Source organism: Diabrotica virgifera, chromosome 2 (genome assembly GCF_917563875.1).
Source record: "Diabrotica virgifera virgifera chromosome 2, PGI_DIABVI_V3a".
NCBI classification, from domain to species: domain Eukaryota; kingdom Metazoa; phylum Arthropoda; class Insecta; order Coleoptera; family Chrysomelidae; genus Diabrotica; species Diabrotica virgifera.
Window position 1 is genome coordinate 253,506,162 of NC_065444.1, and position 14,502 is coordinate 253,520,663.

A 14,502-nucleotide genomic window follows, 5' to 3' on the forward strand; every position below is an offset into this window, starting at 1 on the left:
ATATTTTACTGTGCAAAATAAGAAGAACGAAAGTAAATTGCAAATTACATTGTTGTTTATTGGAATAATTATTAGTGCCATTTACTTTCGTACTTCTTATGTTGCACAGTAAAATATTCGTTGTCGAAGTAATCCAAAACAGGCGTATGTTCGTGGAATGGTCTATAAAACAAGACTATTATTAGCTTACATAACAACTGTCACTGTCAAACAAGGTCCATAAGTAACTTGTTGTACAGTAAATTATCAATAAATAAAGGTTATTGAGAAAAATATGAGTGGTGCGTTAATTTTGTCCAGGAGTTTAATTATTGTACCACTTTGTTTAGAGCTATTTGTCCTGTGCCATCCCATAGGTACCCAACAGTAAGCATAATGTGTAAAAATTGTGTTCAAATGTCATAGTTGTATGTTTGTAAATGAAGTTCCTTTTTGAGATGATTGTATTCAAAAGAAATCAAAATATTTTGCTATAACTATAAAAATATTTTTAGTTTTTAGAGCAGTGTTGCCAAATTTCGAAAATTTTCTGGACTTCCACACTTAGGTATTTATTGATTTCTCTTCCATATAATATTCTTAATTAAGATTGATATTGTATGTCGTCTTTTTTCTTCCGGTACATATTTTAACGCTCCTTATAATTTTTTAACTATAGGAATACTTTGAACTAATTTATTTTGATTTCAACTAAGTAGGTAGTAAATCACAACTATCTTAAATATACACCTGTTTTTGTGATAGCCATGTGATGAAATACCGTTTTGATATGTCATGTATTTTAATTATAAATCAGTATTTATATATATACATATTGTTTAATTTTAAAATATTTTTGTTAACTTTTAAATAAATATTTTTTCATGGAAAATTTTGTTTTTTATTTATTATATTAACCTATATTGCATGAATTTTAAATATGGACAATAAAAATAATCATTTCTTGTTATGACCTAGTTTTAGTGGTAGGGTTGTGGATTAAAGTTTGTAAAATTTCTGCCTTGAATTCTAATTAAGGTAATTAGAATTCTTTTATTATTAGTTCTTTTTTAGGCATTTTAAAAGAATTGCAATTTCTTTACAGTCATACTTGAATAACCAGAACGGCACAAAGTGAAAAAAGAATTTGTGGTACCACTTGGACCCAATTGTTATTCTATATAAGGCAATAAGCGAATCTAGCAAATCAACGTCTCCCATACTTCTACATGTGGCTGCTATTTGCGTTATTTTTCCCACTGCATCTATTGGAGATTTCCTTTTCCTAAACCCATATATTGATGTTCAAATATGCCCCCTTTTTCTGTTACTTGTTCCCTGCTTTTCTGTAAAAGCCCTTCTTTGTTCGTAGATTTATTTTCCATGCGTTGGAGGTTGGAGTGAGTAACTGGTTGGCCAGTTTCCATTCTTCGGGAAATATTTGTCTTCTTAGTATATCACTCATGATTTCTTTACTCTAATCAGTTTTTTCTTCTATAATGATTTTGACGATTTCTGGTAGACTTTTGTCTGCATCTGCTGCTTTTCCAGCTTTTAATGTTTTCCTGTTTCCATAATTTTTTCTGTAGAAAATTCAGTTATTGGCGTATTTGTTTTTATCTACTGGTCTAAAACTCATGATTTCCCTTTTTGTAAATACTTCCTCCGATGATTCTTTTTATGAATTTCTTTAATTTTTAGAATTATATTATCATTTTTTGAGTGACTATATATCTTGTATGCATCTCTCCAAATATTATTCTCTAGGTCTCGCATGGTTCATTCCAGCATCTTTTTTCTCTTTAATAATTTCTTTTTCTAATTATTTCTTGAATGTTTTTATTTGATCTTCCTCATTCATCACTAACTGATTTTTCCTTCTTTCTCTGGTGACTTTCCTTATTAACTCAATATAGCTTTTCCTTATTCCCTCCATATGATTCTCCACCAATATGGATATGGCTACTTGTTCTTCTGCCTTGCACCTTCAGGCTAGTTCTTTAATCTTCTCGTAGCCTTCTGTTATGTTGTTAAGATTGTTATTCACTTCTTTGATTTCCGAAGCTTGAAAATAAAAAGTCCTATGTCGAGACTTGATAGGTATATATATATATATATATATATATATATATATATATTGAGACTGTCATTGTCGGATTTGCCGTAGACTTACGCACCTTCTATGTCTAGGTCTCGAATGTTGTTTTTTGATTAGAATGTGTCTAAAGATATTCAACCTCTTGTCTTTACCGACGAGCCCAGAGAGGTTGAAGAGGGCGAAACACATTTCTAAGAACTGGTGTTTGGATCTTTGATTCTATTCGAAAAATTTTTCCCAGCCCGAAATGGTGGATGTGTGAATTGTTCGTAAGGGGATTTTTCCATATTCTCTATTTCATCTATTTAATTTATTTATATATATATATATATATATATATATATATATATATATATATATATATATATATATATATATATATATATATATAGTTTCCAATTAAGTTAAACACAACCAAGGAAAATATTTAATTTAGTTTTAACAGATCCTCTTCTTCTCATATTCTTTTCTGTGAAACTTAGTACGTAGGTTTCACTTAATGCAAGGAACAACCCTATTAAACTTAGGACCAAGAGATTTTTCTTCTCTTCATATTTCAATATCCCTCTCAAGTTTTTGTAGAAAAAGTTCTAGAGTCTAAAAAGTTGATAGATCGATTCTTCTTGATATACTATGATCTCTATTGAAAATTGGATCATAAGGTCTTCTTATTCTTCTCCTAAGAGGTTTCTCTACAACTACTTAATAACATTCATAATTTGGGGTCGACAGTTCTTCTGTCCATACATATACCACTTTTTTCTTAAAAGAAAATCCCGGAGTTTAGAAATGTTCTTGAAATTTTGAAACTTCGTGTTTTTCCTCATTTTAAGGTATAAATAAATTGCTTTTCATAAAAAAGAAACTAGTGCTCGAAGTAATACATATTTTTGCCCTTGTCGTCTCTTTAACTTACACATACCCTCCTCTAGTGTTTTAATTTTAAAATCCTTAAATGAACAATATTAATGTTTTAAGTTTCCAGTGAAGAACGAAGAACCCATACTTTTCTTCTTTCTTTTATATCTTGCACATTTTCCTTATGTATTTTTCACTAATTCAGGTACCTACTTCAAACGATTTATAGTAGGTATCATGAGTTATTTATAGTATCATGCTTCAAACTGTTCAAACTACTTTCCCAGTAGTGACACTGTTTTCTAGGGTTTTCTTTATTGTCCCTACGTGCATAAGTTGGTGGTATGACCTATTTTCGCGGACAGAAATAAGCCAGGATTTCTAATAAGACTAGCAGTAGAATCCTGGAAAAGTTATAAACTTGGGATGCCCAAGGCGTGGATTATAGGCAACACATAAAACAATCGTAGGATTTAAGATAGTCATTTTATTCAGGTAATATAAATTCAAGATAAGGAAGTTTGAAGATTCATTAATAATCGAAATGTTAGCATAAATTAGAAAGCTCAATCTTCAGAAAATCAGATTTTCTTTCAACAATCTGAACTTAAATCTGTGGATGAATGTCCTACTTTCAAAGTCGAGACTTGCTCAGAAAAAAGAAGAAGTAAAAGTAAAAGAAGAATGCGTCGATTAGGTTATGTTTGGAAGTAAAATTACGCCGCTACAACGTTCTACTTTTAAATTCATTAGGACGTTTTTATAAATTAGAAAAAATGAAACTCGTAAGGTTAGTCTAATTTTCCACGTAGCTTTAAACTTTCTGTCGTTTATGTTTAATTACAGCTTTGCCCGGTACTTACTTCTATATTTTTAGGTTTCTTATGAAGCTCAGTCATGAAACTGTAACCATGGAGCTGAAAAACGGCACTCAAATCCACGGTACCATTACAGGTGTAGACGTAGCAATGAATACGCATCTCAAAGCAGTAAAACTTACAGTAAAAAACCGCACTGCCGTTACATTAGACACTTTAACTGTTAGAGGAAATAATGTCAGGTATTACATACTTCCCGACAGTTTACCCCTCGAAACCCTCTTGATCGACGACACACCTAAAGCAAAGGCAAAGAAGAAGGAAACTGCACGAGGAGCTGCAAGGGGTAGAGGTAGAGGCCGTGGTAGGGGTGGTCCCCGAGGAAGAGGTAGAGGCAGAGGACGTAGATAAGAGTCTAATGAAACATTTTGAGATATTTTTTATTTTTATAAGAACTTTTGACCTATTTTAATAATTCATCCTACAAAACTACCATAACAGACTTAGTGAAATAATTTAAATATCCATAATCTAAAATTCCGAGTGTTAGAATGCCGCGTTTATTTGTATAAAATCATAGGGACTTGGTTATTTGTACATGTTAGCACTAAACTAAATGCACATTAGTTTACAGTAGAAAAGATCAGTGTTAACCCATTCGCTGCCTGTTGAAGAGGATGTAACTCAGATATGAGCCATTCTGTTGAATGGCACCTTACTGAAGTTACCATATAACTCGTTGGCACGTGAATGGCACCTCACTGAAGCAACCATATCACACGCTGGCATGTTATCAGCAGCAAATGGGTTAATCATAAAATTAGATTTTTTTTTTGTTTCAACCAACCATTTTTTTTTTCGTTTTAGCTTTAATATTGATAAAATACAACAAAAACAGTGACAAAAAGTGTTAGTTGTAGACTTTTGTGCATTCAGTGGACGGTGTAATGCAAGAGAGGCATATTTGTTTTGGTATAAATAATTTTTTTTATGTTTATTTACCCAGTAACATCAATATTTTGTAAAACAATTGTACTGGCACTCTTCCTTATCAATGTTTGACTGTCTCATTTTTGTTTTTCATTATTACACTACAGTAGAACCCCGATTATCCATGCTCTTCGGGGTCGGACGTTGGCACGGATAATTGAAATGCACGGATAATCCAAACATTTATTTCTCATATATTATACATATGTACGTATATACATGCATATGTACCTACCATAAAAAGGTAACAGAAAAATAAATCTTTCATTATGAGTCTCGTTCTTGGTGTATAGGGTATAAATCGAGTGATTTACGGTGACGCTACTTTGATAAAACCTCAAAAATGCAATTTGAGTAATAGAAAGTCATAGCACGGATAATCCGCAGCCCGGATAATCTGCACACAGATAATCGGGGTTCTACTGTATTTTAAGTGCAGATTTTTTTTTATTTAAAACAAAAAGTTGCATCTTTGTGAAAGATATTAGAGAGTTAACGATTTCAGTATACTTAAATGTGATTATCAGTACTTACATATTGTTCTGAAGCCATTTTCTTGTGGCATCTCATACAATTCACTATTTTATTTAGAAATAAGCCACAATTTAAGTTTGAAATTCAATTTATTTGACATTTCATGATGTTTTTATCCTGGTTTTTTTCCTTGTGATTTACTATGGAATCACTAACACGAGACTTTTACTATCATCATTGAATGCTATGATTATGCTTCTTTTAAAGACAAGTCACATGCTATGTTTTTTTTTTGACAGATATTCTTAAGGCCATCGGTACATAATTCGCAAATATTTTACGGCTATCCCTACTTTTTCTGTCTTTACACGGCAAATTACGTGTAGTAAAATTCTCACTGGTATGGATATGTAAACTTTACTTGACAATGTCATCATTAACTTTAAAGACGGCTTTTGAATGTTCTTGGATAACTGTTACTTGTATAATTAATTGCCTTAATAAGTATTAATTCAGTTAATTAATACGATGATTGTTTCACTAACTATGTATTCAGTGATTGTAATAAACTATGTATTCAGTGATTGTAATAATTTATTTACTGTACAACAAAAACTAATAATCAATCGAGAAAAGAGGAAAAATGATAAAGTGATTTTTTAATAATATATTGTTACTATGAAACGTTTACAATTTTGAACATCTTTAACAACAAAATACTTGGATCACTAAATAAATCTTGGTGTATTCTCTGCTTGGATCTTCCATAAATAATAAACAGTAAACAACTTTTTATTAAGTTCACGTTTTAAATCAATTATGTATCAAATACACTATCAATATTATTTAATCAACAACTCAAAATATTCCCGATGCCATGTCAAATATTTCAAATTTTCACTGTCTGACTGACAATATTCTATTCGACTGAGTGCGTTTTATGACAAAGATAGATTTGGAAAATATTACCACGGACATTGTGTTCATTTTTTTCGAATCCTGAAAAAACCAATAAATATTTTTGAAAAACTTAAACGCAGAATGAAAGACTAAATTTTTTATCGAGGGCCGAAAGTTCCTTAGAATAAATAAAAAGTTTATTTTGAATGAGATATTAGAAATTAAAAATCACACTCAATTTTCTCTTAGTTTTTCACCCCTGTAACTTATTAAAATAAACATTATAGAATTTCTCATGGACTTTCGGCCCTTGATAATAACGTAATCTTTCATTCTCCTTTTAAATTTTTCAAAAATACTTAAGTTTTCTCAGGATTCGAAAATAATTAATTCCGTTTAAATAGCATTGGAGCAGAAACTACGTACCCATCCCCTTAAGTTAATGTTGGTTTCATGTAATCAAATGAACTATCTTCCAATATAGTTGTCCCAGGAATGCAACTCATAAATATTGGAAATATCATTTTAAAGTCATCTACTTTAAAATATATACCTATGTGTCAATATGAATGAGTCCGATAAAATTAAATTGTTAGAAGAATTTTAATCAAGCAACAAAAACAAAATTTGTTTAATTTATTATTTGATAACGATTTCTGAAGGGGAAAGCAAAACGTCAAATAAATTGAATTTCAAACGAAAATTGTGGCTAACCCAATAAAATGTAAAATACTTACAAGTTTAAATTTTTATAAAGATAGATAACCTATTAGTTTTCTGTAGTCAGAATTATTTCCAAGTACTGTTTGCAAGCTATTCAGGATGCCATCCAATGGTATATTTAGGGCAGTCAATTAGGAAATGGTCTCTATACTGTCTACTAAATCACAACTTTGAATTAGAGCTTTGCTGCCTGAGAATAGGTGTGAGTGTGTATACCTACCTACTATGACCAGTCTGAAACTTGAGATCTGCTTGTTCACTTACATCTGCTAATTCATTTCCTTTGATACCAATGTGGGAAGGTATCCACAAGAAGTTTACTGTTCCGAGGTTTTCTTGGGCTTTCTGAAGTTCCAATTGAAGCATTTATTTGAAAAACAACACTTGTCCAAAAATTAAAATTTTGGCAAATCGAGAAAACTGCCAAGCTTCAATTTAATTCAAATCTTACTTTTACCAGAGAACAACGACCACATGTGGTCGTTGTTCTCTGCTTTTACTAAGATATTCATTGGAAGGAATGTGCATATCAAAATAATTGTACAAGTTGGTTTTGTATTTTTATTGATATTTTAAGGAAAAATAGGTACAAACTTAGCAAAATATATTAGAAAATATAGAGGTATTGTGTTTTACGTGCGTAGGAAGTGCACACACATTCTTTTTTTTTTAAATAATTTTAGCAGAATTAATACACTATTTTGTAGAGCTTCAAAAACATTTGTAACTGACCAAATAAGTTATTATACTAATTTTAACGGTTTTTGAATTAAACCCGAATAAGTTCTAACTCAAATTTTAAACATTGTTTTCTCGATACTTTGTTTTTTTGACTTATGACACTGTTTGAGCGGAGGTGCGACATGTTAAAATAAATATTCGTAAAGGTCCGCTTGCCACTATGCTAAATTTAGTACTGAAATTAGTACTAAAAATATTGTATCTACAAATTAGATGCGCGCGCCGATTTAGTACTAAAAATTAAAACATGTTCTAATTTCTTGTACTAAAATTGACACAATATTAAAAAGTGAGGATATATTGTATATTACTTTGGTTTTGTTTATACATAATAGAAGTGTATCGTTTTTTTTTCTTAATTGCTAGGATCATTGTAATTACAACTGCTGCACATAATTTCAGCTTTCGCTTCCTGTTATTGTTCGCATTCATTATTTGCCTCTTTAGCTCTTTATTTTGTTTACATACTCAAAAATAGGATTAGAAAGGTTTAAAATACTTCTTCAACATCAATATTATCAATATAAAATTAGTAGAGCGCATGCCTACATGCTGATTATAATTCGGATAGTTGCAAACACAAACTGACATTTTTCATACTAAATCGACTCGCGCAACTAACCAATATTTTTAGTACTGAAATCAGTACTGAAATTAGTATAATGGCAAACGGGTCTAATTTCTTGTACTGAAATTGACACAATATTAAAAAGTGAGGTTGTATTGTATATTAGGTACTTTTGTTTTTTTATAGGTACATAATAATAATAGTGATTTCAACTTTCAACATGTGGAGAAAAAGGCAGATTGAAACATTAATAGAGTTTTACAAATCGAATCAATGATCAATGTTTGTATGTGCCAAAGCACCCTCTCTATAGAATAGGAACGCACGAATTAAAGTTTTGGAAGAAATAAAGGCAGAATTAGCCAAACTAGGTGTGGATATATCTCTAATAGCAGAAATAAAAGCCAAGTTTGCCAGTTTTGCAAAAATACTTCTTCCCATCTTTTATTGTTAATAAGTTAATGGCTTGCAACTTGCAATCTCAATTAGTAAAGCTCCTATCTATGAACCTTGAGTAAAGCTCATGTAAATTTAGTAGGTAGAGCGCATGCCTATATGCTGATTACAATTCGGATAGTTGCAAACACAAACTTGGCACAAACTGACTTTTTCATACTAAATCGACTCGCGCAACTAACCAATATTTTTAGTACTGAAATCAGTACTGAAATTAGTATAATGGCAAACGGGTCTAAGATAGTAATATGACATCTACATCAGTAAAAAATATCAAAGACAAATTGAGGCAGAAAAGTTGTATGGGAAATGTGTCAGTTATTGCATTGAAGGTGTTAACAGTTTTTGTCTAGATTTATTGTGGATCTTGATATGGCAGAATGCCATTTGTCAAACGATAATCTGTTTATTTTTTGTGTGTTCTATGAAATAATTAGTTCAGATATGTGGATAGTTATGTTACATATTTGGAAAATATTAATAGTTTGATGTAAAGAATAATAGTCAGGATGTAATTAAGTTTGTATGAAAAATATATCAAAACATTGTACTTGGATATGGAATGAGAATAAAACCATTTTGAAGTGCATGTATTTTGTTCATCTTATAGTTATTATCCTTCTACGACATTTTTAGTGTTATTTTAAACCAGCTATATCACAGAAAAAGAATATTAAAATAATTAAAAAGGATTGTGGGAAAAACTAAAAAAATAGCCATTAAATACATTTCTGGACCTTGGAGGTAAACTAAACTACACTATGTAATTTCGAGCAACTGTCTGAATGTCCAGAAAGTATTATTTTTTTTTAAATACATAATTTATTTTTATTTAAAACTTGTAAGAACTTTTTGTACGCGCTACTTTAAAACTATTAGAGATATCCTTAATAAAGGCTGTATGACACTATGCATTTTCTTGTATCATTTCTAATATCGTTTCTGATATCGTTTCTTGTATACATTTTCTTGTATCATTTCTTGTATGTACATTTGTGCCCTGTATGACACTATGCAAGTTCTTGTATCGAAAACTGTATGAAATTCGGCACGTGATTGGTCGAAATTTTGTTTGTCACCCTCTCACCTTACATTGGTATGGTAGTACTGCGTGTACAGCTGATTTTAAGGATTTTATAAAATTTATAAACTTTTAAAAACAAATATTTTAATGTTATAATAACTAGAATTTTTACGTTGACTGTTGATTATTTGTGTTTTTTATTTTGTTTTGATATTTGTGCTAAAATATTTGCATTATAATTATCTTCAGTTTGATCCAAATTGGAACTATTGTATTTTCCTCTATAAAAAAATTATGCAATATGAAACCCAAAGTTATTCTAAATATATGGTTATTAGTAGAACAGTAGTCCATACCAAACGGTATATTAAGTATCAATAAAATATTTATAAATAATACCTACAAAACACAAATAAATTTATCAAGACATAAATCATATGATCTCATTTTCAGCTGCCATTATGAGATTTAGAAGTTTTACCAGCAGGTTTTACGTTTTTGCTCTTTGCCCAGAAATTGGCGCAGTTATTGTACAAGAATCTGTGCCTGACACAAATTCTTGTATCGTTTCTGATATCGTTTCTTGTATCTGTGTATGACACTATACATTTTTTTGACATATCAGAAACGATATTAGAAATGATACAAGAAAATGCATAGTGTCATACAGCCTTTTTCATACATGACTTGAAAGTGTAGGTACGGTACACCTTACTACAGGTTTGTTCCAACCCGTCACATTACCGTTCTTGAATGGTTACGAGTATGCGCAGTAACGAAAAATGTGTTACTGCGCATAATTATACGCTATTGCGGATGCGCTTAACCATTCAAGAACGGTAATGTGACAGGTTGGAACAAACCTCTGATTATTATGTTAAATAATCGTTTCTGGCTACTACCAGAGGCGTAGGAACTGATATTTTATAATAATTTTTAGATTCTCTAATATTTTGTATGTACCTAAATACTATACTCGTTATTCGTAACGATAAAGTCATTAGTTTTAGAGATATTTGAAGTTAAAAACGAAGGGAATATAATACATTAATCAAAATAACTTTGCTTTTCATTTATAACTTCAGATATTTCAACAACTAATCATTATCGTTACGATTGAAAGGTATATTATTTACTTATAAAGTATTGGAGAATCGAAAAATGCACTAAAATAGCAATTCCGCCAGTGGCGTAGAATTTGGGAAGCGTTAACCAATAACTTCCCACGTCGTACGCCTCTGGTAGTAGGGTGTACAGTACAGCCATATAGTCGAGGAAATAAAGCCGAAAAAATGGCAAAACCTCGCAATTTTTTCGTCCAGCATCGATTTGTACAAAAATTTTGGATTAATCTCATTACACCCTCTAGTTCATTTTCTATATTGAGCCGTTGTACGCTTTTGGTTTTTTAAGGTGAAAACTACCCCTAATTGTAAAGAAATATAAAATACCATTTTAAACTTTAATATTGTCAACATTTGGTTCTTATTAGTTACATAATGATTGTTTTATGCTTTAAGATCATAATATTTCAACCCTTAAAACCACCCTTGTTGGAGCTATATATAAAATATTTACTTATCATAAAAGAATAATTTCGGCTTGCATCGATTTACATAAAAATTTGGGATTAGGATCATCTCACTCTGTACTTCATATTCTATATTATGCTTAAGAGCGTTGATTATTTTTAGGGGTGTAAACTACCCCTTATTGTCAAAAATTATATAAAAACATCGTAAACTTTAATATGGGTAATATTTGGTTTTGATTGGTTAAATAATGATTGTTTTATACTTTAGGATATAATATCATAATATTTCAACCCTTAAAAACCACCCTTAATAACATTACAGTTTTTACAAGTAGATATTTTAATATATTATAAAGAAACAAAAGTAGAATTAAAGAATTACAAAAACATTTATTTACACAAAAATACGAATTTATAAATATGTACAAATACAAATAGTTTTTAAGTCATCTTCCCGTAAACGAACCTTTTCTGTGGTATTATACATACACTGCAAATTACCCATAAGCGAACTATCCGAATTTTTCGAAAAAAAAATCGTTTTATAAACATAGCTCCTTTTTTTTGGCGATAAAAAGTTTTTTCAAAAATGACTTTGTAGGAGTTTTGAAGAGTTATAAGACTGTGTAAACTAAATTCCGTAAGATCCCTTAGTTTTTAATTAGGGTGTGTTTAAAGGGCTCGAATAAGGGGGTGTTTGCTCGTGAATAGTGGTTTTAAATAGCTATATCTCGCTAACTGTTCACTATAATGAAAATCAATTTAGTAGTCCATCATTTTTTTCGTATCTCCAGTATTTTCAGAGATATTTTGAAGTAAAAGGTAAAAAATGGGAAATTCCAAAAAATTAATTTTTCTTTAAACTCCAATTTTTCTAAAATTAGCGCTTTTAAATAGGTCAAACTTCTTGGGTATATTGATAATACAAATATAAAATGAATTACAGAAAAGTGAGGACCAATTTTTAATTTGGAGGGTAGTTAGGGGGTTGTTTTCACTAATTTTTTCATAGAGAAAAGCAGCTACCGACCTTTTTTTGACCATAAGTCGCTTAATTTTCAGGCTAGAAACTTTTAATTGTTATTTTTAAAAGGAATAACTGTAGACTTGAAAAAATATTATTTAAGTTTTCCTCGAAAAATGCAAAGTTTTTCCGTTATTTTACTTTAAATATTTCAAATTATGCATTTGACGAAAAAAGCTAACTTTTAACATGCCGTATCTCGGTTTGTATTGGTCTTAAAGATATTACAGAAAAATAATTTGGTTTGTGTTACTAAAAGATACAATTTTGATGTTTACAGTTTTTTTGATTAAATGCATATTTTTCGAGGTATTCTCAAAAACCCTCTAAAAAAGTCGATTTTTTCATCGAAAAACTGTTACTTTTAAGTGCGAATAACTCGAAAAATAAGAGTTTTACGAAGAAAATGTAAAAAACATTTTTTTTTAAATTACATTTTACATCGATTTACATGGTTAAAAAGTAATAAAAAATTCCCACCCCCGAGATGGGGTGGAAATCACCCCCAAGGTTTTAGCGTACAGCGGCATGATATAAAAATGATCCTTGGACTATTCCCTACCTTCTGTGAAAATTTCAAGTAAATCCATGCTGGACGAAAAAATTGCGAGCCAAAATGCTTCATTTCCTCGACTAATAGTGTACTGCCAAGTATGACTAGGATATGTCAAACGGTTTTAAAGTACTGGGTACATACCTACAAATAGTTTTCCAATTTTTAAATAAAACACCCTGTCAGTAAAGAGCCACATTTTATTCAGTGATTTGGGCTAAATCCTAATATTTTGAGCTCAAGAATCTGTAGTTAAAACCTTAAAACATTTCCAATTTTAATGAACCACCCTGTATATCAGAGCAAGTGAGCAGCTCAGGCTTCAGATTACAAAACCATTATAAAATGAAAATATGATAATTATTCATCTCTTCTAAATTGATCATCACAATTATCTGCTCCTTTACTGGTCTTGTATACAAAAATTGTACTCACTTTATAATGCTCAAAAAATTACGGGATCTGCATTTCAATGCATATTTTTTTTTATAATTCTCTTATCAAAGTTGCGTGTAAAGTTAGGCGTGTTGATGACAGGTGCGATTTACGGGTCGATCCTTTTTGGGCTTTTCATCGATTGTCATTTGTTTCGAGCTTCTGTCATATGTTGTATAATCTGTGTATAATATTAATATGCACGGATTATACGACATATGACAGAAGCTCGAAACAAATGACTGTGAATGAAAAGCCCTAATGTGGACTAAAAATGTCATCCCGATTATCTGATCCCATTTTGTCTCGAGCTCCCAGCCTATATAAACGACAACACAGAAACGGTTTGCAAATTTTCTTCTTCTGAGCATGCGTCACTTCAACTGGTGCGTTTAGCTGAAATTCTAGCGTAAACATGGCGAATATCGGGCAAATTACGAGGTTTTAATAAAAACAAATAAATGTTATTGTGTTGCAAATCGCAAAGGACCTATTGACTTGTAACGTGTGTAAAATAATGTGAGTGAGTTTTTAGGTAGTGAGGCGCGTTCAAGTTATCAAACCTATTTAATTACGTTTGACACTTAATTGTCAGGATATTTACTTTTTCATTTTTATTACCTGATATTTTTAATTAGCATGTATTATTTTTGAATTTACGACTTTGGGCCTCTTTTACGTTTCATCTGTCGATTTTTAGATAGTTTTTACTAATAGAAATAAAGATTTTTTTCAAATGTCAAATATTTTAGGTTAAGTATTGTAAAATTTAAAAAAATGCTGTTTCTTTTAATTTTTGGTCGTAATTTATTGAGTAATTCGTTTAGATTAGGTAAACGTTTAGGAACAAACTGAATCCAGTGAAATTTGCGAAGAAAATTGCCTGAAAATGCGGAAGGCCCTTTTCAAAATTGCACGGACATCCCTTCAAGGTAAGATAGTATTTTTAATGAGAATTATTTTTGTAAATAGGTAGTTAATTTAGTATTAGATCTTAATCCTGCCAGGGATATAAGTTTGATTTATTTTTATAATATCTAGTTTGCATTTGGCACAAGAATCAGTAGAGTTGATACAGTTTACAATAGATGGCAGCATTTGTATGATCTATTGAAAATTCCCAGGGTAATCTGTCCTGGGTTAGTTAATTATTCTGGATAGATTTTAGCAGGGCATTGTAGCCTAAATATGCTATTTCCCTAAGAAATCAGCTTATATTAGATACACCAAAATTTAGATACTTTTTAATCAATGTTTTATCTACATTCTTATTTCACCGAATTTTTTTCAGTAAATTTTATTTACCTTTTAATTTTTGTTGATTATG

At 30.5% G+C, this 14,502-nt stretch overlaps 1 protein-coding gene across 1 annotated transcript; it reads left to right on the forward strand.

Moving 5' to 3' along the window:
- The first annotated feature begins 3,595 nt into the window (after positions 1 to 3,595).
- LOC126880545 (probable small nuclear ribonucleoprotein Sm D1) lies at positions 3,596 to 9,194 on the forward strand. The gene is made up of 2 exons (XM_050644472.1): positions 3,596 to 3,725; positions 3,813 to 9,194. The coding sequence occupies exons 1-2, from the start codon at positions 3,712 to 3,714 to the stop codon at positions 4,162 to 4,164; spliced, it is 366 nt and encodes a 121-aa protein (XP_050500429.1). The 5' UTR covers positions 3,596 to 3,711; the 3' UTR covers positions 4,165 to 9,194.
- Positions 9,195 to 14,502: the final 5,308 nt, after the last annotated feature.